At 48.0% G+C, this 27,062-nt stretch overlaps 1 protein-coding gene across 3 annotated transcripts in view; it reads left to right on the top strand.

The window, feature by feature from the left end:
• Gnao1 (G protein subunit alpha o1) overlaps positions 1–27,062 on the top strand; it is a 146,429-nt gene that overhangs the window by 77,894 nt on the left and 41,473 nt on the right. For all 3 annotated transcript variants that reach the window (XM_057754387.1, XM_057754386.1, XM_057754385.1), the window contains exon 3: positions 2,713–2,854. In XM_057754387.1, the coding sequence (XP_057610370.1) occupies positions 2,713–2,854 (142 nt within the window). The remainder of the gene's footprint in view (positions 1–2,712; positions 2,855–27,062) is intronic.

Raw genomic sequence — 27,062 nt, 5'->3', positions numbered from 1 at the left:
GCTGACCCTGATCTCGGCAGCCCATGAACCCATGGCGGCCTGGCTCCCCCAGCCTGTGCCGTGCTGCCCGGTGCCTGCAGTCCACTGGTGGAGCACACTGCTTTCCTTTGTTCTCTTCACTTCTCTGCCTTAATGCAGAGAGCTCGTGTTTCCCTGTGGGACTCCCTGGGCTCACAAACCTGTAGGTTTTTGACTATATTCTTCATCAAGAGGCCTTTGCAAGAGCTACAAAGATGGCTCAGCAGCTAAGAGTGGTTTCTCTTCTGGCACTCCGGTTCCAAGGGAGCTGACACTGTCTTCTGGGCTGTGGGGGCAGTAGACATACATGTGGTGCTCTTACACGCTTGCAGGCAAATAGTCATAAAATAAAATAAATCTTTTCAAATAAAAAGATTTATAAAATCTTAGCGCTAATCAAACCCACAAAATGGCAACAGAGTCGTTCTGCTCTGCTTCTTGGAGAAACTCAGAATGGAGACCCATAGCCAGCACTTACTCTCACTCTGCCTCAGGAGTGACGATCAACTGGTAACTGGATGACTAAATAGTAGTACACCCATGCAAAGGAATATTATTAAAGGAACAGGGTATGCATGCCCACGACATGGTATAACATGGGCATACCTTGAAAAGACTTGCCAAATGAAAGAACCAGCCACAAACACACAAATATATCATATAATTTCATTTATATAGACAACCCAAATTAGACAAATTTATAGAAACAGCATAGTTTAGTGGTGGTTTAGGATTGCAGTGGGCATGCAAAGTGATTGGTGATGGGTACAGGGCTACTTTTATGAAGGGAAAAAAACCATTCTACAGTTAGAATGTAGTTATGGTTGTCCAATCTTGTGAATTTGCTAAAATAAATATTGAGCTCCATGGTTTAGGCAAGCAGACTGTGTAGTATATGAAATTAATCTCAATAAGGCTGTTTTCAAGATATTTGTCTGTGGTGTTCTCCATGACAGAAAGAAGGTAATGAAGGCACGGACAGAGGCCTTGGTGAGGTAGAAGGAAAGCTCAGCTCTCATGCTGAATCCTGTGTGTGTTACATGTGGTATTAATTCCTATTCTGGAAATGTGGCCTTAAAATGGTTCACACCGTCTGTCAAAGCCCAAATATCCCCCAATGTTGTCCTTAAAACTTGTTTTTTTTTCTTCTATTTATGCTTATTCTTGCCCATTTCGATGTGGTTTCCTCTTTCCAGGATTCTTGCCAGCTATGAGCTTGTGTCATAGACTGCCTCTGATCTGTCCACTGTGTGGACTCTGTCAACAGGACAGGGTGACTCTGGCTAATACCAGCTGTGGAAGAGTAGGGACATGCCCTCTGCTGGCGTTTCTTCTGATGGTATCTTACATGTGCCTGGACTAGGGTAGTTGTTCATTTAAGCCGGGCGTTGTTGGCTAAGGTTTCTGTCCCACCCAGTCCTGCAGCCTTTCAGTCCCAAAGACACACAGAGATCTACATTAATCATAAACTGATTGGCCTAGTAGCTTAGGCTTCTTATTAACTCTTGTAACTTATATTAGCCCATAATTCTTGTCTGTGTTAGCCACACGACTTGGTACCTTTTTCGGCAAGGCAGTCACACCTTGCTTCCTCTGTGTCTGGATGATGACTGCAGAGTGAGCTTTCCTCTTTTCAGAATTCTCCTGTTCTCAAGGCCCCACCTCTACTTCCTGCCTGGTGGCCCCGCCTATATTTCCTGCCTGGCTACTTGCCAATCAGTATTTTATTAAACAAATACAAGGAACAAATTGTTACAGAGTAAAGCCATTGTCCTGTAGCAAGGCATCGCCTTACTGTAAATGGAGACTGTGTTTTAATTTCCCGGCCACCCAGACCTGAATAATCGCACAAAAACCATATTAATTACAGCACTGTTTGGCCGATGACTCAGGCATATTCCTAGCAAACGCTTATATCTTAAATTAACCCATTCACTAATCTGTGTATTACCACAAGACTGTGGCTTACCAGTAAGGAACTGGCATCCTTCTCCTTTGGCAGCTACATGGCATCTCCCTGACTCCACCTTCTTTTTCCCTGCATTCAGTTTAGTTTTCCTGCCATAGGCCAAAGCAGCTTCTTTATTAACCAATGGTAATAAAACATATTCACAGCATACAAACGGGAATCCCACATCACCCTACCTTCGCTAAAAGAACTGTGAGTGATCTGTGTTTATGGCTGCCATCTCCTCTTGGAGGACGGTCCTCACCTAGCAGTACACTAGGTGGCAGGGTTGGTCCCCACCAATGGAGAGGGTGGGGCTTGACTGACGGATTGAGATTATATCTTTTATTTGCTGAGTTCTTGCAGGAATCTTGAGTAGTACTCTCTGAGTGCATGTAAGTCAGCAGCAGCAGCAAGCGCTTGCTGAGCAGTCGTGCTCACTGCTCCCATTGCAGTGTTCTCAGCTGGCTTCAGCCCCCACCCAACTCCCCGTTCCTTTCCCTGGATACTAAATTGAAGACTATAATGTTTTCAATGGTTTATATCTCAGGTTATCATTGTCCAGTAACTCAAATAAGTGGGTTTTTTGCTTCATTTTGATTTTTAGATTATACAGCCCACATAGGGCAACTCCAGCATCCCCATAGGACTTGGTTCTCCCAGTTTTCCCCTGTAAAGCAGGGCTTGCCCTGTGTTGTCCATGTGGACTGAGGACACTGTGTTCATCAGGTGTGGTTTTCCTACAGGATCATCCATGAAGACGGCTTCTCTGGAGAAGATGTAAAGCAGTACAAGCCTGTTGTCTACAGCAACACCATCCAGTCTCTGGCAGCCATTGTCCGGGCCATGGATACTTTGGGCGTGGAGTATGGTGATAAGGAGAGAAAGGTAAGCAAGTCTCTGAGGCCATAGGCACAGGGAAGAAGCCTTTGGCTCTCCCTCCTCCTGACAGTGCCTGCTGGAACCAGGAGAGCTTGTCCTCTGTGTGGGGGGAGGGAGGCAGTAGTCATCAACCTAAGCCATTTTCCCAACCCCTGGCAAATTCGGGACTTCTCCATTTCTCTCCAGAAGGTCATCAACAAACAAAAGCCCCCCTCAAAAAAATCCCTGATCTGCTCTGTAGAGTGAGAGAATGTTTTAAGTTGAATCAGCATAGCCTGATTAAACACCTGCCCCTGAACAATGAACTTGAATAGCAGAATATTTATTGAACAAAGCTCTCTTTGCTAGGTGCCATCTTCCTACTGAGGAGAGCTGTCCTTACCTTGTAGGAGGGAAGCAGCCATTGGTTTGCCCCTCATTCCTCACACCAGAGGTGTGCTTCTGCCTCTCCTGGGAGCTGTGAGGCCCTCCTTCCTGCAGAGTCGGCATTCTGACTCAAGGACTGTTTCCTGAGAAGCCTGTGGAGGGCTCTTGTTTGCAGATGTTTGCACCCACTGCAAGGCTGAACCACAACCCCTGTGGAAAAGCTTAATGAAAGGAAGGAGGGAGGGTAGGAGGAGGTGCGAAAACAACCTGAAAATTCTGCCCAAAAGCTGGACTTGGTCCCCACCCACAACCAAGGGGAGCAGCTAGAGACCCCCGCACAGCGAGACCACAGTGGATCCTCTGAGTGTCTGGTGACTTCACTGTCTGATAGACATTCCCTACCTCACAAATGAAAGCTATTCTGCCCTTCTCGGGGTCTGACAAATTATCTGTGACAGAGAACTTTACATGTAAAGTTTAGTATGCTATGCACAAATCCTAATTTCAGAGTCACCTCAGCTAATGTTGACACTTCAGGGCCTAGAGTAATAGGTGGCTGACAGGGTGGCTGCCTAGGGTGGGCAGCAGAGTCCTGACAGACCTCTCCCTTTCTCTGTCTGCCCTCCCCAGAGGCAGGCCAGGAAGCTGACAGTGTATTGCATGTTCTTCTCTAGAAGGGGAACAGGGGTGCCTCTGGCTTTTCAGTAGTGTTCCCGACAGCATTCTCCATGCCTTCTGGGTGCAGGAGTGGGCACAAAGGGAACAGTGCTCAGAGAAAGTGATGATCAGAAAGAACCTGCTGGAGCCGCAGGGTAACTGGAACACAGTGACTGGAGATGAATGCAGGGTCTCGTTCGTCTTCACGGCAATAGCAAATGCGGCATGAAAGGAGTTTTCGTCCGCTGAGCCCCTGCTCCCTCCAGATACAAGGCTAAGTCCTGTGTTTATTCTACCAGAACATAGTAGGTCATCAAGAATCATCCCTTGAATAGAATTATATTCTTACTTTTCCCATTCTAAGGAAAGGGCAGTACCTGAAATTTTGTAATGTAATGGCCAGATGTACACTGCTCATTTGTGTGTCCTTGTGTGAAATGCTGCAGAGGTCCAATGGCTTGATGATGAAGGTTGAGGAGCTGGTCATCTTAGGAAGATGGGACTTGAGCATGGCCTTTCTGTTACCTGTGGTCAAGGCTGGGTAGGTTTCAAAGATGGAAGGACCAGATTGAGAACTTCACTAGATGTTTCCCGGTTCCCAGCACTGTCAGAAAGAATTCAGAGACAGGTGGACAAAGAGAGCAACTGGGAGAACAGTTATTGCAGGACGGAGGTACACACTCAGGGTGTGAATGGAGGCCTCTGAAGAGATCATGCTGTTGAGTGTTGGATTGCTCTGCTTATGGTGAATCTTAATGGAGGGAGAATTGTTCTTGAACTGAATGGCAGGGTCATGGTCAGAGAATGGGGTGGGATTTCCCAGTCAGGTTTCTCCTGGTTATGTCCTTATTTGGGGCTTTCCATATGCGGCATGGTGTCACCTGCATAGTAGGAATCGGCAATTTTATGACATTAATGATATGGAGAGGCCATCTTAATAGGGCAAAGAACATTTAGTGGTCCTCTTGATCAGCCATGGTGTCCCCGGTGGTCTTGGGTGGTCATGTGACATCCTGTTATAGTACAGCTGCCTCCGTTTCTAGTTTGCCTTGAAGTTTGCCTTTTTTTCCCCATCTATCTAGGTGACCTCATTTTCTTGAGATAGTCAAAGGAGTCTCCTCAGGGGAAGGAAAGACTACAGTAATTGATGTCTAGGTATAGTTTGAAAAGTCCCCATTTGTGGGAGAGGGGCATGGCTGAAGCAGCCAACCAGTATAGGTAAGTCAGATTTGGTAAGCCCTGGAAGGTAGCCAATCAGTGCTGACAGGAAGCAACCATGGATAGACCGTGCTAGAAAGGGATGGGGTGAAGTGAAATTTTAGGCAATCCTGATGGCAGCCTGATGGCCTCATCAAAGAGAGGCCAAAGTGGGGAACAGATCTGGAGTCTGTGACAGCAGAGATGTGGGGTCAGGTGAGCAGTCTGAAAGGCAGGAGCACAGGGAGGAATAGTGACAAGAGGAACGGATGGCTTCGGTGGTGCATTGACATTGGGCAAAAACAAGGACCGAGAACTTGTGTGACCAGCTTGGAGCCGGAGCAGCCTGAGGCGGAGAAATAAAATGCTGTCTGGTAGTCGCTTTTAGGACCAAGAGCCTAAACAGGAAGATGAAGGAAGTGTCAGGCATAGGAGCTCCAGGAGTGGAGGCTTCTGCATCTTATCTTCTAGGATCTGTGTTAAGTAATGTGCCCTGTTATTTAAGAAATACTGTTTGATATTTAACCCTAACAGTTGTCTTGCATTGGTTGCTACTGCTGTCGTTTTACTAGTGGAGAGAACAACAGAGTGATGCACCCACAGTCCTTCCACTCCAAGTGTGCATGCGGACACAGAGACATACTTGCCTAAGAAAACTACAGTCCACAGCAAAGGCTCATATAAACAGGCTCAGGCCAACCAGGCAAGCGTACTCCTAAACTAGGAATGGTACTCACCTGTAATCCTGGCACTGGGGAAGCCGAAGCAGGTGCATAGTAATCTGAGACTGCCCAGGCAATGCAGCAAGATCCTGTCCAATCTTCTTAATCAGTAAAAGAATTTGAAAAGGGAACCAAAAAAGTGGCACCTGCTGCAGTTCTCTGGTTTCCTTCCCTGTCTTCCTGGTGTCTGCTTTAGCCCCACACCCCTGAGTTCACCCTGCGCTCGTGCCTGGTGCTCCAGAGACCGTCTTCTCTGCCCCTAGCCACAGGCTACCTTTGCCTGTCCCTCCTGTATTTCCCATGGCTCCCCTCCCTCTGCTGCCTTCTACCCTTGCTGTCTACCTGTAAGGGACACCATCTCTACCATCTCCCTCTCGCCATATCTTCTCTTTCTCTGTGCCCCTCCATTCCTTTCCTCCCCCCCCCCCCTTCATCACCCATTATCCTGGAACAAATTGCCTTCACCTTTCCAGCTGGAATTCCCCAACTCCCTTCTCTCCACCTCGGCCCTCGGCTGGCCTGTGCGCTGTGAAAGAGAGGACTGACAAGTCAGGACAGTGGCCGAGTTTGAAGACTCCTTAACAAGACAGTGGAGAAGTAGTCTTTGAATGATCCGTGTTAATAAATTTTACCACACACATGCATGCATGTGTGTAAACAGATATGAAATATATGATTTACATATATAAAATATAAACTAATGGAACAGTAGACAGCAGAAGCTGAGGAAGGACAGTGCGGAAGACTCAGGTGAGGTCTCCCTCTGCCTCCTGTCCCTGCCCTACCCTCTAACCCGTTCTAGAACTAGAGCCGCTTCCCCAGACCTGTCATAAACTTCTCTTTCTGTGTGAAGGATCCTTTCAGAGAAATTCTCCGAACTACCTTGTCTAATAGTGTGTGGCCCTGGGACCTTCATTTCAATGGCCAAAGAGCCCAAACAGGTCTTGCAGAGTTCCCCTCTTGTTCACAAGTGCGGCAGGCACAGCCTCAGTCCAACCACATTTCCACACAGCCATCTGCTTCATTGAGCCTCTACATGAAAAGACATGTTTTCCCCACACCTCTCAGCCCTGAGTGCTTCTGACACTCCTCTGTCACCTAAAACTGTGATTAAATCTCTCCTGTTTCCTTGCTCCTCAGCTTAGCCTTTCTCGCCTGTGCAAGAACAAAGAACGCCTTGAACTTGTGAGCCTTGGCTAGTAAGCATGCTATCAGCTTCTTCTTTAAAAAATATTTGTGCACATACTGAATTCTCTTAATTATAAACTGCTGGAGAATAGAATACATATCTAACATGTGCCTGACACTAGAAAGTGATGGAGGTTGGATTCAGATGTCACCTCTGCTGTTGGAGGAGGGCCACTTGTTGGTTCCCAGCCGCCAGCTAGCTTAGACCCAAAATAATCACACAGAAACTGTATTAATTAAATTGCTGTTTGGCCCATTAGCTCTAGCTTCTTATTGGCTAACTCTTATATTAATTTAACCCATTTCTTTTAATCTGTATATTGCCACATGGCTGTGACTTGATGGGTAAAGTTTCCAGCGTCTGTCTCCGGGGAGCTCCATGACTTCTCCATGACTCCACCCTTCTTTCTCCCAGCATTCAGCCTAGCTTTCCCTGCCTACCTAAGCACCACATGGCAGTGGCTTACCAGCAAAGGATGTGGGCCAGGCTCAGAGATGAAGGACATTTCTATAGGAGTCCAAACTGAGCAGGACTCCTGCATATTTGAAGAAGTCACATTTGAGTTAAACTACTGGAGTGCTTGCCCTTGATAACTGTGTTGTCCATGTGCTGAGATGCAAGAGACCTCAGCTGCAGTGGCAGCCCCTCCTCCTGAGTAAGTCACTCCTAGATTTCAGTAGGCAAGGTGGGGTGCATTTGGCTTCAAGCAAACATAACCACACGTGCAGTGGCCTAAGCCATGGGGATAGGCACTGTTTGCTGGAGAGGGGTCCCAAGAGTTACCACTCCCAGGGCTACCTTGACAACTGTCCAGCACCAGGATGGTTCTCTGGGTGCTCTTGGTTCAAAGGAAGACAATATCACACACTTACAAGGAGTCTAGAGGCAGAAAGGAGTGGGGCAACCTTGGGCTTCTCTTTACTCCACAATTGCCACTCCAGCAGGACCTACTAGAGGAAAGAAGTTTTGAAGATAGAGCCAGCAGGTAACCCTGAAGTTAGGAATTAAATAAAAACAACAAAGATGTACTAAGTCTGTATGAGACCTCATTCAAAGGTCAGGAATGATGATGGATCCTCAGGCTGATGGCTTCATTCCTTGCAGATTTCTTCATTCCTTGCCTCTGCTTTCCCACATCAGCTCAGAAGCTAGAATATTGTCCCAAGAGGTATCACATGTGAAAAACCAGCTGAGTGGCAGGTGAATCCTGGAGCACAAGCCTGTTGGCAGGAGCGTCCAGGCAAGACTTCTCCAGATGAGCAAGTAGGGTCAGATGTCCAAAACATAGCCCTGGTACCCTTGTCCCACCCTTCTCCAGCATGTTAGGTTTGCTAAGCTGGATGAGTGATTCCTACCCATCACTTTCCTTGAGTGTCTGGGGTCCCATGTCCCATCACTGCCACAGGAGGACCTCGTCTTTGGAGAGGGAATATCCTGGGTACCTCCTTTGGGCTCAGAATGGGCTTTAAATTGATAAGCTTCCAAAAGGCCCCACTGTCTTAGAAGACAGTGTGCCCTGTCTAGCCATGACAGAGTTTTGGAATATTGAAAAGTTGAGAACATCAAAAACAAGGTCACAGAATGTTGATGTATTTTAAGTACATATGCTTGAGATCTACCACAAATGTAATGGAATAGGGTTTTTTTAAAAAAATATATTTATTTATTATGCATACAATATTCTGTCTGTGTGTATGTCTGCAGGCCAGAAGAGGGCGCCAAAAGAGGGCACCAGACCTCATTGTAGATGGTTGTGAGCCACCATGTGGTTGCTGGGAATTGAACTCAGGACTTTTGGAAGAGCAGGCAATGCTCTTAACCCCTGAGCCATCTCTCCAGCCCCCTGGAATAGGGTTATGTTCCCTACAAAATAAGTATAGAATTTGCCTACTTATTAACTTACAGGAGCAGCATTGGCCACATGGTCCTATCATGGGACACAGGCTGAAGCTTGTGGTGAGCATTGTAACAGTTCACCCCGAGAGGTCTCTCTGGGGCTATATCTCATGCCTCATTTGATCCTTGCCCAGTATTGGCCCATGCTCCTTTGTAAATGAGTCGTTTCTTCCCGGACACATAGAGGAGCCTGTTGAACTAGTAAGGTGCATTTTGTGTTGTTGAATTATGTGAATGAAGACATGAGTCATAGGTTCATGAAGACAGATAGCATAGGCAGTATGCTCCTACCCCAGTGTGGAGATCCCACTAAGTGTATGTAAGGGATTTGCAGTGTCTCACCTGGGATAGAATTATGTGCTCAGTTTTCTGTTACTTTAATAAAGTCCCCAATGAAATTCATTTGCAAGAAAAAAGGTTGATTTTGGCTCACAGATTTGGAGCACCTAGGCCAAGATGGTCTACTAACGGGTGTGCCATGTTAAAGGTGAGTGATACATGGTAAAGAAAACTCACATCATGTACCAGAGATCAAGAGGAACTAAAAGGTCTGGGCGTGGTGGCACACCTCTTTAACTCCAGCACTCAGGAGGCAGAGGCAGGAGGATCTCTGTGAGTTCCAGGACAGCAGGAGCTACATAATGAGGCCCTGTCATAAAAGGGGGCCAGAGGCTGGAGAGATGGCTCAGGGGTTAAGAGCAATCTCTACTCTTTCAAAGGACTCAGGTTTAATTCCTAATGTCCACATTCCTAAGCTCACAACCTTCTGTAACTCCAGTTCCAGGAGAGCCAATGCCTTCTTCTGTCCTCTTCAGGCACCAGGCAACATAGTATACAAACATACATGCAGGTAAACCCATACACATAAAATAAATAACTTCTTAAAAGAAAACTAAGAAGGAACTAGGGTCCACTGTCAATTCAAGGGCATCTCTCCAGTAACCTAAGGTCCCCTACACAGCCTTACCTCCTCCCGGTAGTGCCATCCAGGAAAGCGTGGACCCTTAGGCAACACCTTCCTGGAAGCTAGAAGCAGTGTCCACCTTGCGTTCAACACCCATAGCCATTATGGCTACTACTACTCCTTCCTCCTTAGCACCTCCCCTCTGTATCAGCTGGGAGCCAGCAGTGGTCTGCCATTGACTCCCAGAAACCTCTAGTGGTAAGTTAGGAAGCTCTGGTTGCGAGTGATTAAGACACAGTCAACCTGGCTTATTTAAATAAGAAGCAGCCCTCTGGAAAGCTGGAACGTAGCTCGTTGGAAGAGTCCTCTCCCTCATAGTCACAAAGTCCTGGGTTCGATCCTCAGAACCAGAAATAGAAAACAGGAATGGCAGTCAGCTGGCCAATGGTTAACCAGTCCAGCAGCAGAGCTGTAGGTGAGGCTCCTTTCACCTGGTGTCTCTGACTCCACAGCAGGGCTTCTCCACCAGTCGGAAAACTGGCTGCACAAGGGCCATCTCTCCCCTGAGTACTACACAAGACCTGGGATCTGCCATCTTATCGGCCCAATTAGTGCCGAGGCCTGGCACTGAATCAACTACCTGGACCAAGGGATAAGACTCTGATTGGCTGAGGGTTCCTAGGATAAGAGTGGATTTCCCATAGGAAAACCAGGAATCACAATAAAAGAGAAGTGGATGCTGAGGAGGCCATCGTAAGCCACAGTGAGTCTTTCCTTGACTTGGGCCCTGACAGCTGTGCCTCTGTGTCTTCTGGAGAGGAGTCATGTGGTAATGGAAGGCCAGCCAGGCTCCATCTAGTATGTACATGATAACCAAGCTGGCCTGGAACCAGTATTTCTATTCCCATAGTGGACAGCCAGGGCCCTCCAGGATCCCAAGTTCACCTCCCACTCTCCTGGCCTCACCTTCCTTCTCACTCAGGCTGTTGAAGGGGCAAGGTAAGGTTGGAGATAAAGGGGGAGATAGGCAGTTGTCAAGAGATTGGGATCTTTCCCAACCTGTCTGAGACAGCTGGGACTGCCACGGTGAGCCTCATTGTAGTTCTGCTGGGAGAGGTGAGGTCATCCAGATTCCCAAACTAGACAGGCTGGGGGTTCTGTCCCTACCGCATGCTGCCTTTGTACTTCAGGCTCACCGCTAGCTGGGCTTCTCATTGAAAACCAGAACTGACCATAGCAACTACTCACGGGATTGCCCGGCTAACATGAATTACCACCAGGTGAACTGGAAATCTAAGAGCTCTGTAAAGGCGGGTTTCCTACTGACCTGCCTCACCACGTGTATGGTGGCCAGCCAGGTCCAAAAGCCCAAGTGTCATAGTTGCTCAAAACCAGACAGAAGGACAGTATCCGAGGGCCACTGAGCTACCACGGGCAAAGAAATCGTGCCATCTCTTCAGGGAAGCCAGAAAATGCGGAGCCCGAACGCTTGCCCCTTTCTTCACTTTACAAGGAGGAACATAGGGGCCTTCTGAATCAGGCCCAGTAAGGCCTGGGAGAAAAGCCCAAAGACATGGACACAAGAAGGGAAGGAAAGGCTAAGAAAGGAGGAGAATAGCAAACAAGGCTGCATGACTGCAATGTGGGGAACACTGGGTTAGAGTCACCCTGTCAGGTATCTCAGCCTGGAAGGTCCTGGCCCGAAGCAAGCACTCCTGAAATGGCAGCTGCTTTATTTCAGGAATGCCATTCCCCACCCCTCCAACTGAAAACATCTCCCTCTCTCCTGACAGCATCAACTCATTCATTAATCCATTCATTCACTCATTAATTTGAGACATATTTACTATGTCCTGCTGTACACCAACAGGATTTTAAGCACTGAACACAATGGTGAACCAAGATCAAACAGGCCTCTGGGCCCCAAACTCAGCTGGTAAGCAGAAGCACACACACACACACAGCAGAGTTTTAGGGAGATGAATAGGGGGCCTTGCCTGATCTGCAGAGGACAAGCTATCTAATAAAAAGGAGGAAAAGCTAGAGTAAAAGACATGAGAGGGGAGAGGAGGGAGGAGGAGAGAGTCAGGGAGGTGGAGTAGCATATGCAAAGGCTATAAAAACAGGGGCTCCTGACCCGGTATGAGAGTCTAACAGAAGCCCAGTGTCCATGGCACCCAAGAGTCAAGAAGGCAAGAACAGAGGGTAAGGCAGCAGGAGGAGGTGGAGCAGCCATGGAAGAAGAGCCCCTAGGCATGCAGACGTATGGCTTTGTTTCTGGCGCAGCCACTACAGGTTGTAAGCAACCTCGGTTTGCTCTGGAGGATTACCACGGCTGGGGAAGAGTTCACAGAGCAGCTGAACAGTGACAACAGGAAAGGGCTATGAGACCCCTACATCCTGGGGTGGAGAGGAGCGCTGTCAGGCCAGAGACCTTGTTCTGGGTCCGCCTGTAGCTTGCCTGTCACAGTACCCCTCCTGGTTTCCCATGGTGTCGCCTGGCAAAGGATGCTAACCCCTGCAGATGTCTGTCGGGGAGCAAGTAGAGACCCTATTGGCAGAGCTCTGACCTCCCTGCATCTCAAGAAACCACTGCCAACTTATGCAACCAAAATGTCACTACCTCCTTTCTTCAGTTGCCTGCTTGACTCAACCCCACCCCTACCTAGCCTCAATTCCCTCATCTGTAAGTCAGGGATAGATTATGTACTCGTGATAAATAATCAAAACCAGTTCTTGTCCAGAAAATGCTGCAGTAACACACTCCACCACTGGTGCCCATAGACCCTTTCTGGCCCATGTGCTAGCAAACCCAACTCCTCTTCTTCCTCCTTTCTTCTGCAGCCTAGAAGAAGCCATGGCTTCCTGAGGACATGTGGACTAGGATCTTTTGCACAGACAAACTCCCTTCCCCCAAGATCTCTGGCCTGAGGTCCCCAGGGCAGATTCCTGAAATAGCTCAGTGCTCAGCTCTCTGGGACCCTGTTGCTTCTCCTGCCTTCTGTCTTCCTTCATGCTGTACTTCCCATCATAGCCCCCACTTGGTACCCAGAGCCCAGACCAGCTCGTTCCCCTGATGACAGCTGACCAAAGAATAGAAAGATGTTCCCTAGCACAGGATGGCTGTCGGAACAGTAGACCTGCAGGCCAAAGCTCAGGCTCTGTTTTCAGTCTGTGGTTGTGAATCTGTAGGTCATGACCTACTTGGGGTCAAATGACCCTTTCACAGAGATCACCCAAGACCGTCGGAAAGCACAAATATTTACATTACAATTCATAACAGTAATAAAATTACAGTTATGAAGTAGCAATGAAAATAATTTTGTGGTTGGGGGTCACTTTAACATGAGGAACTGCATTAAAGGGTCACAACATTAGGAAGGTTGAGACCTTCCCCATGGAACCAAGTCCAGACATTCCACTCTGCAACGAGAATGTGGTACTGAGGTCACAGAATAGCGTTTCTTCTTGTGGAGAACCACAGCACACAACCTTTGCAGTCAGACAGGGCCAAGGGTGCAAGGGGCTCACATGACCCCAGGCAGTTTCTTCATCTGTAAGATGTAAATAATATCAGTGTTTCTCAGGCAGGATATCGGCTCATCTGCCATAACAAAGATGCCCAAAATCACAGCAACATATGCAAAGTAGCCTCTTTCGTATTTGCAGGGAGAAGCCTCCTTTATGCTGCTCTGTCACACACAGGGTTTCTACCCTCATTGTGATCTGAAGCAACTCTAACTATCCCTGCTAACCCGCAGCCACGAGGCAGGAGGGTTAACATGGGAGTCCATAGTCTGCCACAGGGCGCTCCGCTGGTAAATAGTCTAACACAGGCAGCATGGCTCAGCATTAGTGAGGATGTGTGCCCGGGTCATATATCCTCCCCAGGAAGAGGCCTTTACCCTGTGTGACTCATATACTAAGTCAAGGAGTAGACTCCAGAGTGTAGCCAGCCCCAGGTATCTAAGTTAAGGGAAGACCCAGTGACAAGCAATGTTTAGAGACTGACTTGGTGTGTAGTAGAGTCGCAGTTCTGGCTGGATATGGTCTCATCATGTCAATTTGCTTCAAACTTTAATCTGAGTCCCAGGATTCTCTCCTGGTCCAGATGTCAGATTGAGGACCAGCCTTTCCTTGCAGGGCAAGGACCTTGCTTTGGCTAGCTTGTACCTCAGTGGCTTCACCAGAGGACTGGTCCTTAGCCACTCGACCTCAGAGACTCAGCACTCCTCCCACCTGCTCAGAAGAGGTTCAGCAGCTACCTAACTCTTCCTTTGATAGGCCATCCCCCACTGTCTGTGGCAATCCCAAGTATAGCACGTTGCTGTGGGTCTGTGGTCCTTTGCTGAGTCAGGCTTCCTCCATCATGACTGCATCTCACCTCTCAGGGTGCCTGTCGCGATAGAGACTGCATCTGTTTGTGGGAACTACAGCTTACATTCCCCGTGTTAAGCACCCAGAATTCCATAGCAAGGAGGCCTGTTGACTTATGGCACCATGTCCCACATACTTTCTTGTGTTCTGAGTAACCCTCATAACCAGGTCCCTCCTTTCATACAAGGGAACACAGGAGGCACAATGTAAAGAGATTCACTCAAATTAGTAATGTCAGTTGACAGCAGAGCTGGGATGAAAACCAGGTGCCTAGATCTGGCCCAGAGATTTCCTGCATGTGAGCCTCTCCCCAACTGTAATGGGGAGCAAGAGTCACACTCCCACACTACCTTCCCAGCTGCTCCATGGCCTTGGTATCCAAGCATCCTTCCAGGACCTTGGCAACTGCTTATCTTGCTGTTTCCTTTATGTCATGGCATAAAACCGTAGTGGGACTGATCGGCCTGTAGTTAAGAAGCCCAGGTTCAGCCACAGTCTCTCCTGCCATCATCCTTCAGTGTAGCTGCACTCGGTTTGCCTCCAAGAATAGCAGAAAGGAGCAGTCCTGGACAGTCTGTGTCATGTAGTAATTCACTCAGCCCTCTCTTTTGCCCCCATGATAGCACTGTGTTTTTTGACAGGACCATGAGTGGTATGTCAGCTCTGTTAGCATCCTCATTTGTAGATGACAGTCTGTAGTTCAGAAATGCTGGTCAAAGGACATTCTAATAGTCAGTGATCAAACCGAGGCACCATGCTCACTATTAGTGAGGAAGTGAGACCAGGTCATCCATACCCCACCAAAGACCCACAGTCTTAGACCAGGGGCTGGACTGTGCCCCTCCCATCCAAGAATCATTAAATACTGAAAAATGAGGAAAAGGCCAGTGCCATAGCAACTCAAAGGTCGACAGTGCCCTGGTCATAGCTAGTTACTGAAAGATAAGGCCAAGGTGCCTGTAGAGCAACAGAGCTCCCCCACCCCATCTCCATACCTAGGAGACTGCCCAAGTGTCTCCATCTTGGCCATGCAAGAACCAAGAAGCTTGTCCTTGGGTCCACGGCCTTACATCCAGAAGCTTCCAAGTTATCTTGGAGGAAGAGGGCCAATCCTAGCCTTTGGTGCCTGCTTTCTTGAGGATAAGTATGTGTTAGGGAGCGGAGAAGGAATTGGAAAACCATCGTTATCTCTCAGACCTCGGGCCCTGGTGGAGAGCCGGGATAGAAGGTGGCGTCCTCTTTGTGCGGTTTCTTCTTTCTTTTTAAAGACAGTTTCGTAGTGTACCCTCAGATGACCTCAAATTTAACAAAGCTTCTGCCTCAGCCTCCTGAGTACTGTAGTTACTGGCATGCAGCACCATGCAGGCCTCAGTGTGGCTTTCTGGTGTCTGTCAGGAGGATGAAGAGCACAGGTTGCCTAGGACCCCAAAATAATCAGAAGACACGGCCCTGAACTTTTGATCTGGTGTAGTCCATCCTGGCCCGAGGTACTCTACCCTTGAACTCAGTGGGCAAGAGGAAGAACATTGACCCTTCACAGAAAAGCAGAGCCCAGCTCTGTCCCCACTGCCTGCTCAACTACAGACATTTCCCTTGCCCTGCAGCCTCTTGGTTTTTTTTTAATCTGTTAAAACTCAAGAACCAGAGCTAAGGTTTCCCCCTCCACCCACCCCCACTGCAGTGACAGAAATCCTGAAAAGCTGTCAGTTCTCCCAGAAGAACTCAGTAACTAAGTTTAGGTGGTAGCTAAGCACATGGCCCTCCTTTGTGTCCAAAGGGGGAAGAAAGCACAAGCTCCAAATGCAGGGCACAGCGAACTGAAGACGACGCTCTCCCAGCAGAAGAGCCGGTCTTCCAGACAGTGTGACTAGCCAGGAGGGGAGCCCCTCTGAGCAGCTAATGTGTGTGGCACTGTGGCACCAGAAAAGGGCCGATAGGAGATGGCACCCACCCAGTGGAGCACTCTGAATGCTGTCAGGAAGTTGAAAATCAGCTCTTCCTCTGAGGATTTGACCCCTTAGTCTATGTCATGTCATAAATCAACAATAGATGAAAAGAACGTAGCCATCTTGCTAAGTGCTAAAGCATGGGCGCCTGAGACTGGAAGAGGACAGAACTTGGTTGGACAAGAGGCTTCTCAGGAAAGAGGCTGAGGGGAAGGTTTGCATTGGAAACGAGACTGTCTTGTGCTGTGGTCAGAGTGTCCCAGGTAACAGCCCTGTGGTCATGTCTGGTCCGGGCGCTGGCTCCTCAGTCTCTTCCCCTGTGAGAAGATGTCTCCCAGGCAGGACTGGCTTCTCGGGTAGGAAGCTCTGTCCACATTTGCCAGTAGCTTACGAAGGTAGATGTTTGTAAATTTCTTTTACAAAAGATCCAGCATCTCTGTTGCCTCTCAATACCTGCTCAGAGTATGCCGAAGAATATGCTCAGGATGTGTTTCCTACCCTTCTACACACAAGCCACCAACACATGAAGTTGGGGCTACTAAGTCAGGCAACTGAACTCGAGTGCTACAGTCACTGTCTGTGTCAAGGGCAGCCATGTCTTGGGGATACAGGCAGAGAAGAAGATCCGTCCAAGCTGTCAGTTGCAGTCTGATCAGCCACACAGCTCCCTGAGTGGCTGATTGCTGGAGGTGGTTTTCAGGAACTCTGCTTGGTTAGTGAGATGGCTGAACATACGGAAAAGGCAGAGAGTGCCAAGACCAGGAGCCCTTTGGGCAAGTGGGTGAGGGCACTGTCACAAACAGTTTGCACATAGTTTATTGATTAGCCCACACCTCCAATGCCAAGCACGTGAACAAGTGTTCCATGGCACCATGCGGGCATGTGAAGCTCACCAAGCGGAGATGAGATGGTCCTCTCAGATATCTCTGCTCTAGTCAGGCTCCCAGACAGCATCTGCACCCAAGCCCCTACTCTCCAACTTCCACAGCCTCACCAGCCCCCAGCCCAGAATCTGGAATCCATTCCACACAACAGCCAAAATGAACTCCCAAGTTGTATGTAGCCAGTATCCTGCCCCTCACAGATGCTTCTGAGATCTAGCCCTTGGCCTTGTGGCTTTTATCAAAGCTGTCTCCTCTTAACCTACCAGTCTCAGATCCTGGCTCTGCAGTCATCTCCTTTGGAAGCTTTTCCTGACTCCCTGACACTCGGCATCTGGGAGCTATTTCCTTCAGGGCCTTACAGCACTGTGTGTGTGTGTGTCTGTCCACCCGTATCTGAGTGGTGTGTATCTATCTGTCGGTGTCTGTGGTGTGTCTGTGTCTATGTCTATATGATGTGTACATATGCATGTGTGTTAGAGAAAGACCCATGGCTGTGTCCTTGGTTGGGTGTAAGGAACAGAGACAAGTTCATAAGGCTGAATAGCATTAGTAGGCGATTGCTCTGAGAGTGTGCACCTCTCCAATCCATTCTCCACAACTGAAAGGCTTCTCCTGCTCCTGTTCCAGGTCAGCCCAGGAAAGCACTGTCTTCCTGCAGTCTCTGAGCTGCCCCATCCTCTCAAACTGCAGGTCTAGCTGTACCTAGACGCCCCAGCCTCCCAGAGCTACCACAGAGAACTGAGTTCCCTATAGACTTGTATTGTCATTCATTATTCTCAACCCCAGTCCTCCCAAACTTGGGCCATAGAGGAGATAGAATAGAAAGCCAGGATTACAGAAGATTTTACTCTGTTAGCATAGCCCCATGGGAAGGCCTCTGAGGACTGGGTCCCTTTTTTCCTAGATCTAGGCTCTGGTTTTTGCATTGAAGTAAATTCTCTCACTTTCTACCAATGACGGTTCAGTGTGAAAGTGTGGATAATAGTGGGGGACACTGTCCCATGGTGCAGTAGAGAGTGGCTCTGCTGTCCCTTCAGCTCCACTCAATCTTCTGTTGAACTCCTGCCGCAGGCCAGCAGACAGGGAAGGGTACAGACTTATGTCTGAGCCAGGATACATTCATTCCTTTGGTCAAAACTCGGTCTCCTAGTCACACTTTGAGAGGAGGCTGGGAAGGGCCTACTGTTCCTTGAGGAAGAAAAGACACCATGCTCTTATCTGCACACCAGATACCTCTGGTGTGTATTTTAACCAGATTGCCGCCAACTCATGGGAAAACTGCTGCCAGTGTAGTTAAAGGCCTGGTCTCTTGGCCCTTTTGTCTGTTGCCAGTTAGTACTTGGACCTAGCTAACTCAGAGAGCTTCCCACTGTTGTGACAGAACAGCCCCAGCTCCAAAAAATGCTGACATGGGATGAGTATGCCATGTGGGGTGGCTCTGGAGCCTTCTTCCTCGTTCTGTGTGCCAGGCAGAGATCTGGGGACATCTGCCAGGTGATGCTAGCAGATCCCTGGCCTGGCATATAGACTTTGGTGAAGTACAAGTTTCAGTGGTAGAAGGTCAGCCTTTTACTTCAACTTTTCAGTTGTATATATTTTAATGTTTATTGAAAATAAATCACCAACATATCAAATATATAATTTCACATATACTTCATAGAAGACTAGTTTCTAGGCTATACAGATATGGGTAAATAAAATTGACACTTCAGTGGCAAGTTGGGGACATTGTATGGGATAAAAATGGCTCAAGTGCAAGACTACCTTATTTGATGTGTGGTCCCAGTGTGCTACCTGTATGACCTCTCTGCTCCCTTCTCTGTAGCTTGTCCTCACAACACAAGCCAAGAGCATGGCAGTTGTTATGTCAAATGATTGACAATAGAACCTGGCACAGAGTATGTGTTTGATGCACATTAGATACTTAGATTGTTAGGGAACACCATATTGTATCATTGAATTGTACCAACAACCCTGTGATAGGTGTTATTACTACCAATTTATCAATGAGCAAAGCTACTTGAGTGGCAGAGCCACATTCTAACTGCAGGAGTGCCTTCTCTGGCTCTGGCAGTAACTGAGGAGGTCACTCTTGGAGTGCCTCGTCTGTCTCTGAGCCTCACACTTCCCATGTTGCTGGGATAGTTTTGCTAGGTCATATGACAGAGTATGACAATTGTATAAAATTCCAAAAGCACTTTCCAGAATGGCTCCACCAGAAATGTGTGAGACTCCATTCTGAGACACTCTCACCGACATTTGAATTGTTATTCTTTTTCATCTTTTTCTATTCGCTGATGACTCAGGAAATTTAACGCTTTTTAATATGCCTTTTGGTTATTCTACTGTAAGATGCTTTAACTTCTTATTCTCACCATTCATTAGAGTCTTATTCATGAATTACAAGGGGACTTTTAAAGTTTTACTAGTTACTGGGGCAGTAGCACCACGCACTGACATGTGGAGGTCAGAAACAGCTCAGGAGTCGATTCTCTCCTTCCTCCGTGTGGGTCTCAGGGATCAAACTCACGTCGTCAGTTACCAGGTGAGTAATCTTGCCTGCCATTGGGATTTTTATATCATGCACACAAGTTCTTTGTCAAGTCTGTATAGACCGTAGCTTGCCTGTAGGAAAGGAAATGTTTTTGAGTGCATTAATTGGCGAATGGTGAATTGTAAGCTCTCAAGCTCTCCGCCTAGCCCTCACCCTACTTTTGAGTGCTGGGGGAATATCTGCAGGTAAAGGAGATGCTTAAACAGCCCAACTCCCAGCTCCCAGGACATCCACCTCTGTCCTTGCAGCCTTATTTTTATGAAGTGTGGAATGGAGATAATAAGTCACCCTCCTCTTTGGGCTGTGGTGAAGATGCAATGAGGTGATGATGGTGACACTCGTGAGGACCCAGCACCTAGCTGGGTATGTCAGAGCTGAGATGTGGCTGTTGACACTCTCCCTAAGGCTGTCAGTGCCCCAGGCTGCACATCCCGGGCTTCCTCTGTCTCCCTCAGTGTGTGTGTGTGTGTGTGTGTGTGTGTGTGTGTGTGTGTGTGTGTGTGTGTGTGTATATGAAGCACCAGATCCCTTCCATTATGTAAGTGAAACCTTGGCTGCCTCTTCTACCCCTTCAGTAGTCTTTCTTCTCCCTATGTTCTGGAACTGCTCCTGTGACCAGCATATCCCCCTGCCTCCTCTTCCCATTGTCTACCCGATGTGTGCTGCTACAGTTACCAAAGGCTACCTTTCCTCACAGGGAACCCTGGGCTTCTGGGTTGGGTTTTGGGGAAGACCACTTTGCAAGGGCAAAGCTTCACTATCAATGGTCTCACCCCTGGTTATAAATAACAGGCTCTATTCTTAGCCAACCAGTATCTCCTGCTGCCCTGCCTCCTAGAGCCTCCACTGGGTCTCTGGCTGTCCTTACTGAAGACAGGCTACTCCTTTGCCTTTGGCAGGGCCCAGTCCTTTGATACGTGATCAGAAAACTCAATTATAAAGCCAATTACTGATTTCCTGAACTTTACAAGAAGACATGAAAGTTTGATTAAGTTTAAATTCCTCATTGGCTAATTGCCAGCCAAGGCCAAATGGGCTGTGGGAGATTTTTGTTCCTGATTCTGGTATTTTGTTTTGTGGCAGTGTTCCCGGGATGGGGGAAGGTTGTGTTATGGTCTTTGTGCCGTCCTTACTTGCTGAAAGGCTCTTCCTCTGTTGTGATGCATGAGATGTAAATCCCCCAAAGACTCGTTGCCAGGGTGACAGTCTCCGGAATTGAGCTCAGCTAAACAAAGTCCTTCAGATTTGAAGGGAACAGTGTTTATTTCCCATGCAGAGGCAAGCTCTAGCAGCCCGCAGCCTTGTTGCGTCCAAGGACGCCTGCCTGCGTGAACGGGTACAAAAGCAGCTCCCTGCTCCCTGGTCTCCTCAGTGTATCTACAGCAGTGTGGCTGGACTCTGGCTGCTTCCCACCCTACACAAAAGGACAGTCAGATGCTGAGGCCACAGAGCATGGCTTCTGAGAGTGCCTATGACCAGATGCTGGCCCTCAGCCAGTGACCGGCTGCTAGGTGCCAGCACTAAGGCCTGAGATAGGCAGTGTTGTGGAGCCTCCTTGTCACCTAGCTATTTCAGCCACTTCTGGGAAATAGAACTGGCCTGTGATCAGAGCAGACCGGGACTCCAAGACAACGTCTGAGTTGGCTCTGGGGTGTCATTTCTTCACCTAAGAATAAAATGAGATGACCCCGGTTTCTCAGAATCTGTTGTCATTCTAGACCTCTTCTTGAAAGGTCATCATCTAAGAGTCTCAACTGCCCCCCCATGCCTAGAATTTCCCACATAGCGATAGAGCCCTTTCTATTTCCTAGGCTTTTAGGGTTCTGTGGCCCTGGCTGAAGTCCTGGTGCCCCTGGAGGAAGAAACATCTGCTAGTAGAGATTAACCCTCAGCTAATGGGCACTAAGGACAAAGCCCAAGGTGGGTCAGATAAACCTCATTCATCTACCTCCAAACCCCATTATATCCCAGATATAATGACCTCTTCCCAAAGGTGACATTGGCAGTGCTACACACCTTACAGAGCACCAACATCCATCCATATCCCCTCATCCACACGGTAACCTCATGAGCCAAAATATTCAGTACAGTCAAGGAAGCCATGACCCAGAGTGGCCAACCTCCTTGGCCAGCACCACACAGCTGGTGCATACATTCTAGTCTTGGCCTTGGATTCCAGAATCTTAACCCTATCCTGTTTTGCTGGCACACAGCCTCCAGCTGCATGGGTGTCCTTCTTGGGCACAGCACACCTGCTTGATTGGATTGGCTTTGTTTGTGTATGTGTTTGTTTTTATAAGGTGAGAATTTTTGTGAGGCCTGAATTTGGGTGGGTTTTTTTCTTTCTTTTTTTTTTTTTTTTAATGAAACTGTACAGCTTCCTAGTAGAGTTGTAATTAGGAAATGCTGTGTTAGTCAGCAAGGCAGAATTGAAAAATAACCAGGCACGCTGGATGGAGTGCTCTCCCCCTCCTTCAAAATTCCAGTTTTGTCACACTCGGAGAGAGGGAGTTGTGAAGGGAGGAAAGATGTGTGCAGCTGAGCAGGGCCAGGGAGGGTGAGCTCCTGCGTCATAGAGAATCCAAAACAATGACAGCTGTGTAGGACACTTTCTCTATCTGTGTAAAGGAAGGAGGAGGGGAGGCCAGGCCTTTGTCAGGAAGGGCTAAGTAACCAGCAGAGAACTCTGACACCACCATCCCCACCCCACTCCTCCCCCCCCCGCCCCCGCTGGCATGGCAGTAGCAGTGGTGACCACAAAGGCAGTAGCAGTGCCCACATGCTGAGCATGTATACGCCAGGCTGTGTGCCAGATACCCTGTTTCTGGTTTTATCCCAGCCAACAGGCTCCATCTAAGAGCAATGGGCTTATCTTAATGTGAATCCCAGAAGTAGTATTTGTGCTGCCCTGAAAAGAAGGCCAGCGGACAGGCTTTGGCTTTGTTAAGAGTGACAGATGACTGGAACATGTTAAGAACATAAGGGTAAGCATCTCGCAGATTGAGTAGATATCCTGACATAGGGACAGGGAGGACTTGGAGGCTGAGGAAGCTCACTGTATCCACACCTGGTTCGGAGAAGGAAACTGAAGCTCAGAAAGATTGAGCGACAGCCCAATGTTACACAGCTGATAGTCGGCAGAGCCAGTCCTTGACTCTACAGGCAAGATGTGAGCCCACAGCCCAAATAAATGTATTTTGTTTTGTTTTGTTTTTCTGCTTTTGCTTTTACTCTCCAGGTACCATCTCTGGCCCTGACATCAGCCCTCCCATCACCTCCTGCTGCAGAGCCTTTTTTTTTTTTTTTTTTTTGGCCTGTGACACAAACCATGCTCTGGGAGTTGGGGTCTGAGCTGTGCTTTCTCTGATCCAATGCGCAGAATCCCCTTTCAGGAGGGGTTGGCGTGATGCTGCATATGACTGGTAGAGCTGTGATTGCTAAGTTTTTGCTGGGTCACCCTGGTCCCCAGCTCCACCCAACCCAAAGGGGCCTGTCCTATCCGCATTAGTCTCTACAACTCTTATTCCTTCTCTCTCTTGTCTCTGAATTGCTTCTAATAATGAGCTATTGATTTGGTATATCAAATAACTCAGGGATTTTGAAAGCCTCTTTCTATAAACTGAAACCTTCAAGCTACACTGACATCTAATTTATGCAGACCTGAGACTGTATTATTTATAATTATTAAATGTGTGTAGAGAGGCTGGTCTGCACAGAGCAGCAGGTACCAAAAGGGCATCTTCAGCAGGATGGAGACCAACTGGTGCACAAGCAACTCAGCCAGTTTATGGCCCTGTTGAGAGAGATTAGCACAGTTTACCTGAGGAGAGAGCAGCCTTAGCCCAAACTCAGAAGCCTTTTAGATACCCACATTTTATCATTTTCCAGGGTGGATCTAACCTGGGGCCCTAAGGCTACAAGCCCAGAAATGAAAGCACGTGAGTATGCACGTGTGCACTCGCCCACACCATATGTAACTGTGCACCCTTATTTGGGCACATTCTTGTGTGGTGCTTTTGTGTGTGCATGGGGGAATGGGCACTGTGAACTTTCTCTTATGTCTTAGGAGCTTCCTGCAATCCTAGAAGGGTTAGAGACTTCCTGTCTCAGACATCTAAGCTGCTGGCTTTGGAGTCCAGGAGCTCTGGTCATGCGAGGTGGTGGCTGCCCCAGTATCACCTGAATCTTAGCTACAGCACACCCTTAGACAACTGTACAGCATACATACAGGAGCTGACACCCACTTACTGCTCCCCGGGCTCCAGATCCCATCCTCAGTGGCTTCCGTTCCTTCCTTTAGCCTTTATGGCACCTGGAGAAGTTGAGGGTTTATCTATGGGAATGCTGGCTTTGGGGAATCACACAGTCTGGGGCAGGGGCAGGATGAAAATCTAAGGTTACCTGCCTCCAGCTTCCTCACTGGGTGAGTTTGATAATTGAGGCATATTAGGAACATGACGGGTATCCCACGGATTAGACAGAAATTCTGATGACAGAACAGAAAAAAAGGTTAGGGAAGCTTGTCTGCCATGCCCATGCTACCTGGGAGGCACAATTGTAAGCAAAATAGGTTGATGCCTTTAGCTTATCCCTGAGAAGCAAATGAAAATACCTGCAGCTTAGCTTTGTAGGTGGCAGTGTGCCTGAAGTCATGGATATACAGGGACTGAAGTAGGTGGACTACTCGAGACCAGGAGATTGAGACCACCAGCCTTTTCTGTAGCCTCCTTCAGGGATGTCAACTGAACCAACTAGAGGAATCTTCCTTAGCCATTATTTTACAAATGAGTTTGACTTGTCTCCTACTAATTTCAACATTGCAGCAATCCACAGTTTTAGTGAAGCCAGGCCCGCTCCAGTTCCCTGACATGCTGGTGTTTGCCTGCCCTTTTCCAAGGAGCCACAGTCTCGCCTCTCTCCAGCCAGTGCAAGGGCACAATCCCTCTGGTCCCAAGTACTCTGCTGCTAGATCAAGTCATATGAGTACAGCAGACACTGGTGGTAGAGAGCAAGCAGCGCAGAGCTTGGCTGAGTGTTGACTTCTACCCCAGAGCTGGCCCTGCCCTTGGCTCACCACTCCCTCGGCCTCCAGTATTAATGGACCTCAGTGAGCATATCACTGTGATTGAGCCTCATCCAGAGGAGGTATTGGGAGCCCAAAGCGCAGGCTGTGGAAGACCTAGTCCAAGTCCTAACTCTGACTTACAGCTTTTCTTTAACTTAGAGCTCTTCTCCTGCGCCTTGGTCTTAGTGCCCTGGGAATAAGATAACTAGAAACAGGGCTTTTCTCTATGTGCTCTCTAAGCACTTAGTCCAAAAACAGAATTGCTCATTATGTATTATGAGGAGGAAAACGAATATTTAATCTTTTGTTGTTGTTGATTTTCTTGTTGTTTTGAGTTCTTTTTAGCCAGACCCCAGCAGTACTTGCTCTGTTGTCCTTTCCTTCCGTGTAGAACACAGCTAAGCTGCAGTGTTAGCTGAGAGATTTGGCAGGAGACTGTAGGTGTCTACAGTTTGTAAGACAGTGGCCATTGTAGTGAATTCTTATTTTAATTTTAAAAATGGCATTTACCTTAGAAATCTTCAGAATGTCAACAAAACAGCGCTTTTTATTGCAATGGAGTAATATTCCTTTAACAAGCATTTATTCCAAATGAGCTGTAGCAGAGACAACCGAAGAGGAAAAGAACTCCTGTCTCCGTGGGGACAGTAATCGGTAGTCAGTGATGTATGGCAACAAGAGCCTGTGTTAAGTTCCCATGCCAGTTCACAACGCCCAGCTGTTCCAGGCAAGGCTAGTGCTATTGAAAATGCCACCAGGACAGGTCTAATGACACATTTGCTGGGGGTTAACTTACCTGTTTCGATTTTTTTTTCTTTAAGAGGAGTGTGTACATGGTGGACTGAATGTTTTATAGATAAGAAAAATCTAGAACCAACCTATTCATCATCATCCTCTCCATCTTCCTCATCCTCTTTCTTCTCTTGCTTTCTCTTTTCAGACTTAGCAATGCCCCTCTTTTCCTTCCCTCCCATGTCAGGTTCCCGTGTGTCTGTAGGCAGACGTATCCTTTTTGAATTGTTCCTTGCACTTAGCAACCTTCTTGCCTTATGGCTTCTTGTCATCTGCCGCCATGTTGTTCCACACCTCTCTCAGTTTCTTCTCATTACCAGTGGTGAGCCAACATGTTTTCCTTTACTCTGGAGTGACACTCAGAAGGGAAAGTCAAAGAAGGCCTTTTGGGCACTTTGGGACCTTGAGCCTTTTTGTTCCTTTGAGAAGGACCTAGATTCTCATTTCTCTTTCCTAACATACACCACCTGTCTTTACCATGTCTTCAGCTTCCCTTTGTTATCTGCCTGAGTACTCTGAGATGCTGACTGGAGCATCCAGTGCCACTATCTGCCTGGCAAGTTGCACAAAGAATTCATGTGATGACATTTTGCCTCTCAGCCGCTTAGGATAGCCTTTGCCCGTATTTGTTGCTTTTCCTCGGGGAGTTACAGAAGCACCCAGTGCCATCTCTGTGAAGCTCAGTGTGCTGGTCTGTAGTGACGTCTCCCACAGAGGGGCTCTGCATGTTGAGCCCCTGACTGCACTAACTCATTGAGAGCTCCTAGCCCTGCCGAGAGGCTGTGCTGGTCCCCACCTACTTGTGAAGTTGCAGTGAAGATGGTTTAGACTCAGAGAGGCTAAAAGGCCTGGTTTCCAAACCCAGGTCCTGCTCAGGATTGTTGGTTCACATGAAGGTATGAGACCCTGAGTGCCCCCATCCTTGGGTCCTCCAGTGCATCTTCCAGCAGTGGCATCTGTGTCTCATATCCCTCCTTCTAGCTCCTGGACTCTCCTGGTCAATGCAGTGTTTTGTTTTTCAAGGACTCTACCAGCCCAGGACCCCTGTGCCCTGGCCACTTGGTGGTTCAAGCTATTGACTTTTTCCAAGGACTCTGTACCACTGTCCCCACCCCTTCTCCGGGCCCTGGCCAATCTGAGCTTGTTCTTACCTACATTCCTGCTGAGTTCCATTGACAAATACCAGCACCCCAGAACCTCAACCTGGCCACCTCCTTCCTGGCTCGGCTTCCCAACTTGTATGAGGAACTGCAGGCAGCATCTTTCCTTTCTTCCTTTCTTCCTTCTTTTTTTTTTTGGGGGGGGGGTGTTAAATTTTTTTGTTTGCTGTGTGTGGGTGTTTTGCCTGCATGTTCTTTTCTGTGATGGACAGTGTCCTGCATGTTTAGGGTTATGGACAGTGCCCTGAGTGTTCTTATCTGTGATGGACAGTGCCCTGCATATTTAGGGCTTGTGTTCCGGCTGCATCTCTGAAGGTGTTTTGACCCCAGCTCGTTCCTGACCTGCAGCTGTTAGGACTTCTGTGTTGCTGATTTCTTCACTCGCTTGACCCAGTGTCCCAAGCTTTATAATTATGGCTTGCCCTCACATTTCCTTCTTCTTACATGTCCCAAATTATTACAAACAACTGCTCTGTAATTAATTGAGTGATTCATAGAAAGAAAA

Source organism: Chionomys nivalis, chromosome 21 (genome assembly GCF_950005125.1).
Source record: "Chionomys nivalis chromosome 21, mChiNiv1.1, whole genome shotgun sequence".
Taxonomy (NCBI): domain Eukaryota; kingdom Metazoa; phylum Chordata; class Mammalia; order Rodentia; family Cricetidae; genus Chionomys; species Chionomys nivalis.
Note: the sequence above shows the minus strand (reverse complement) of the source record. Positions and strands in the feature narration are given on the sequence as shown.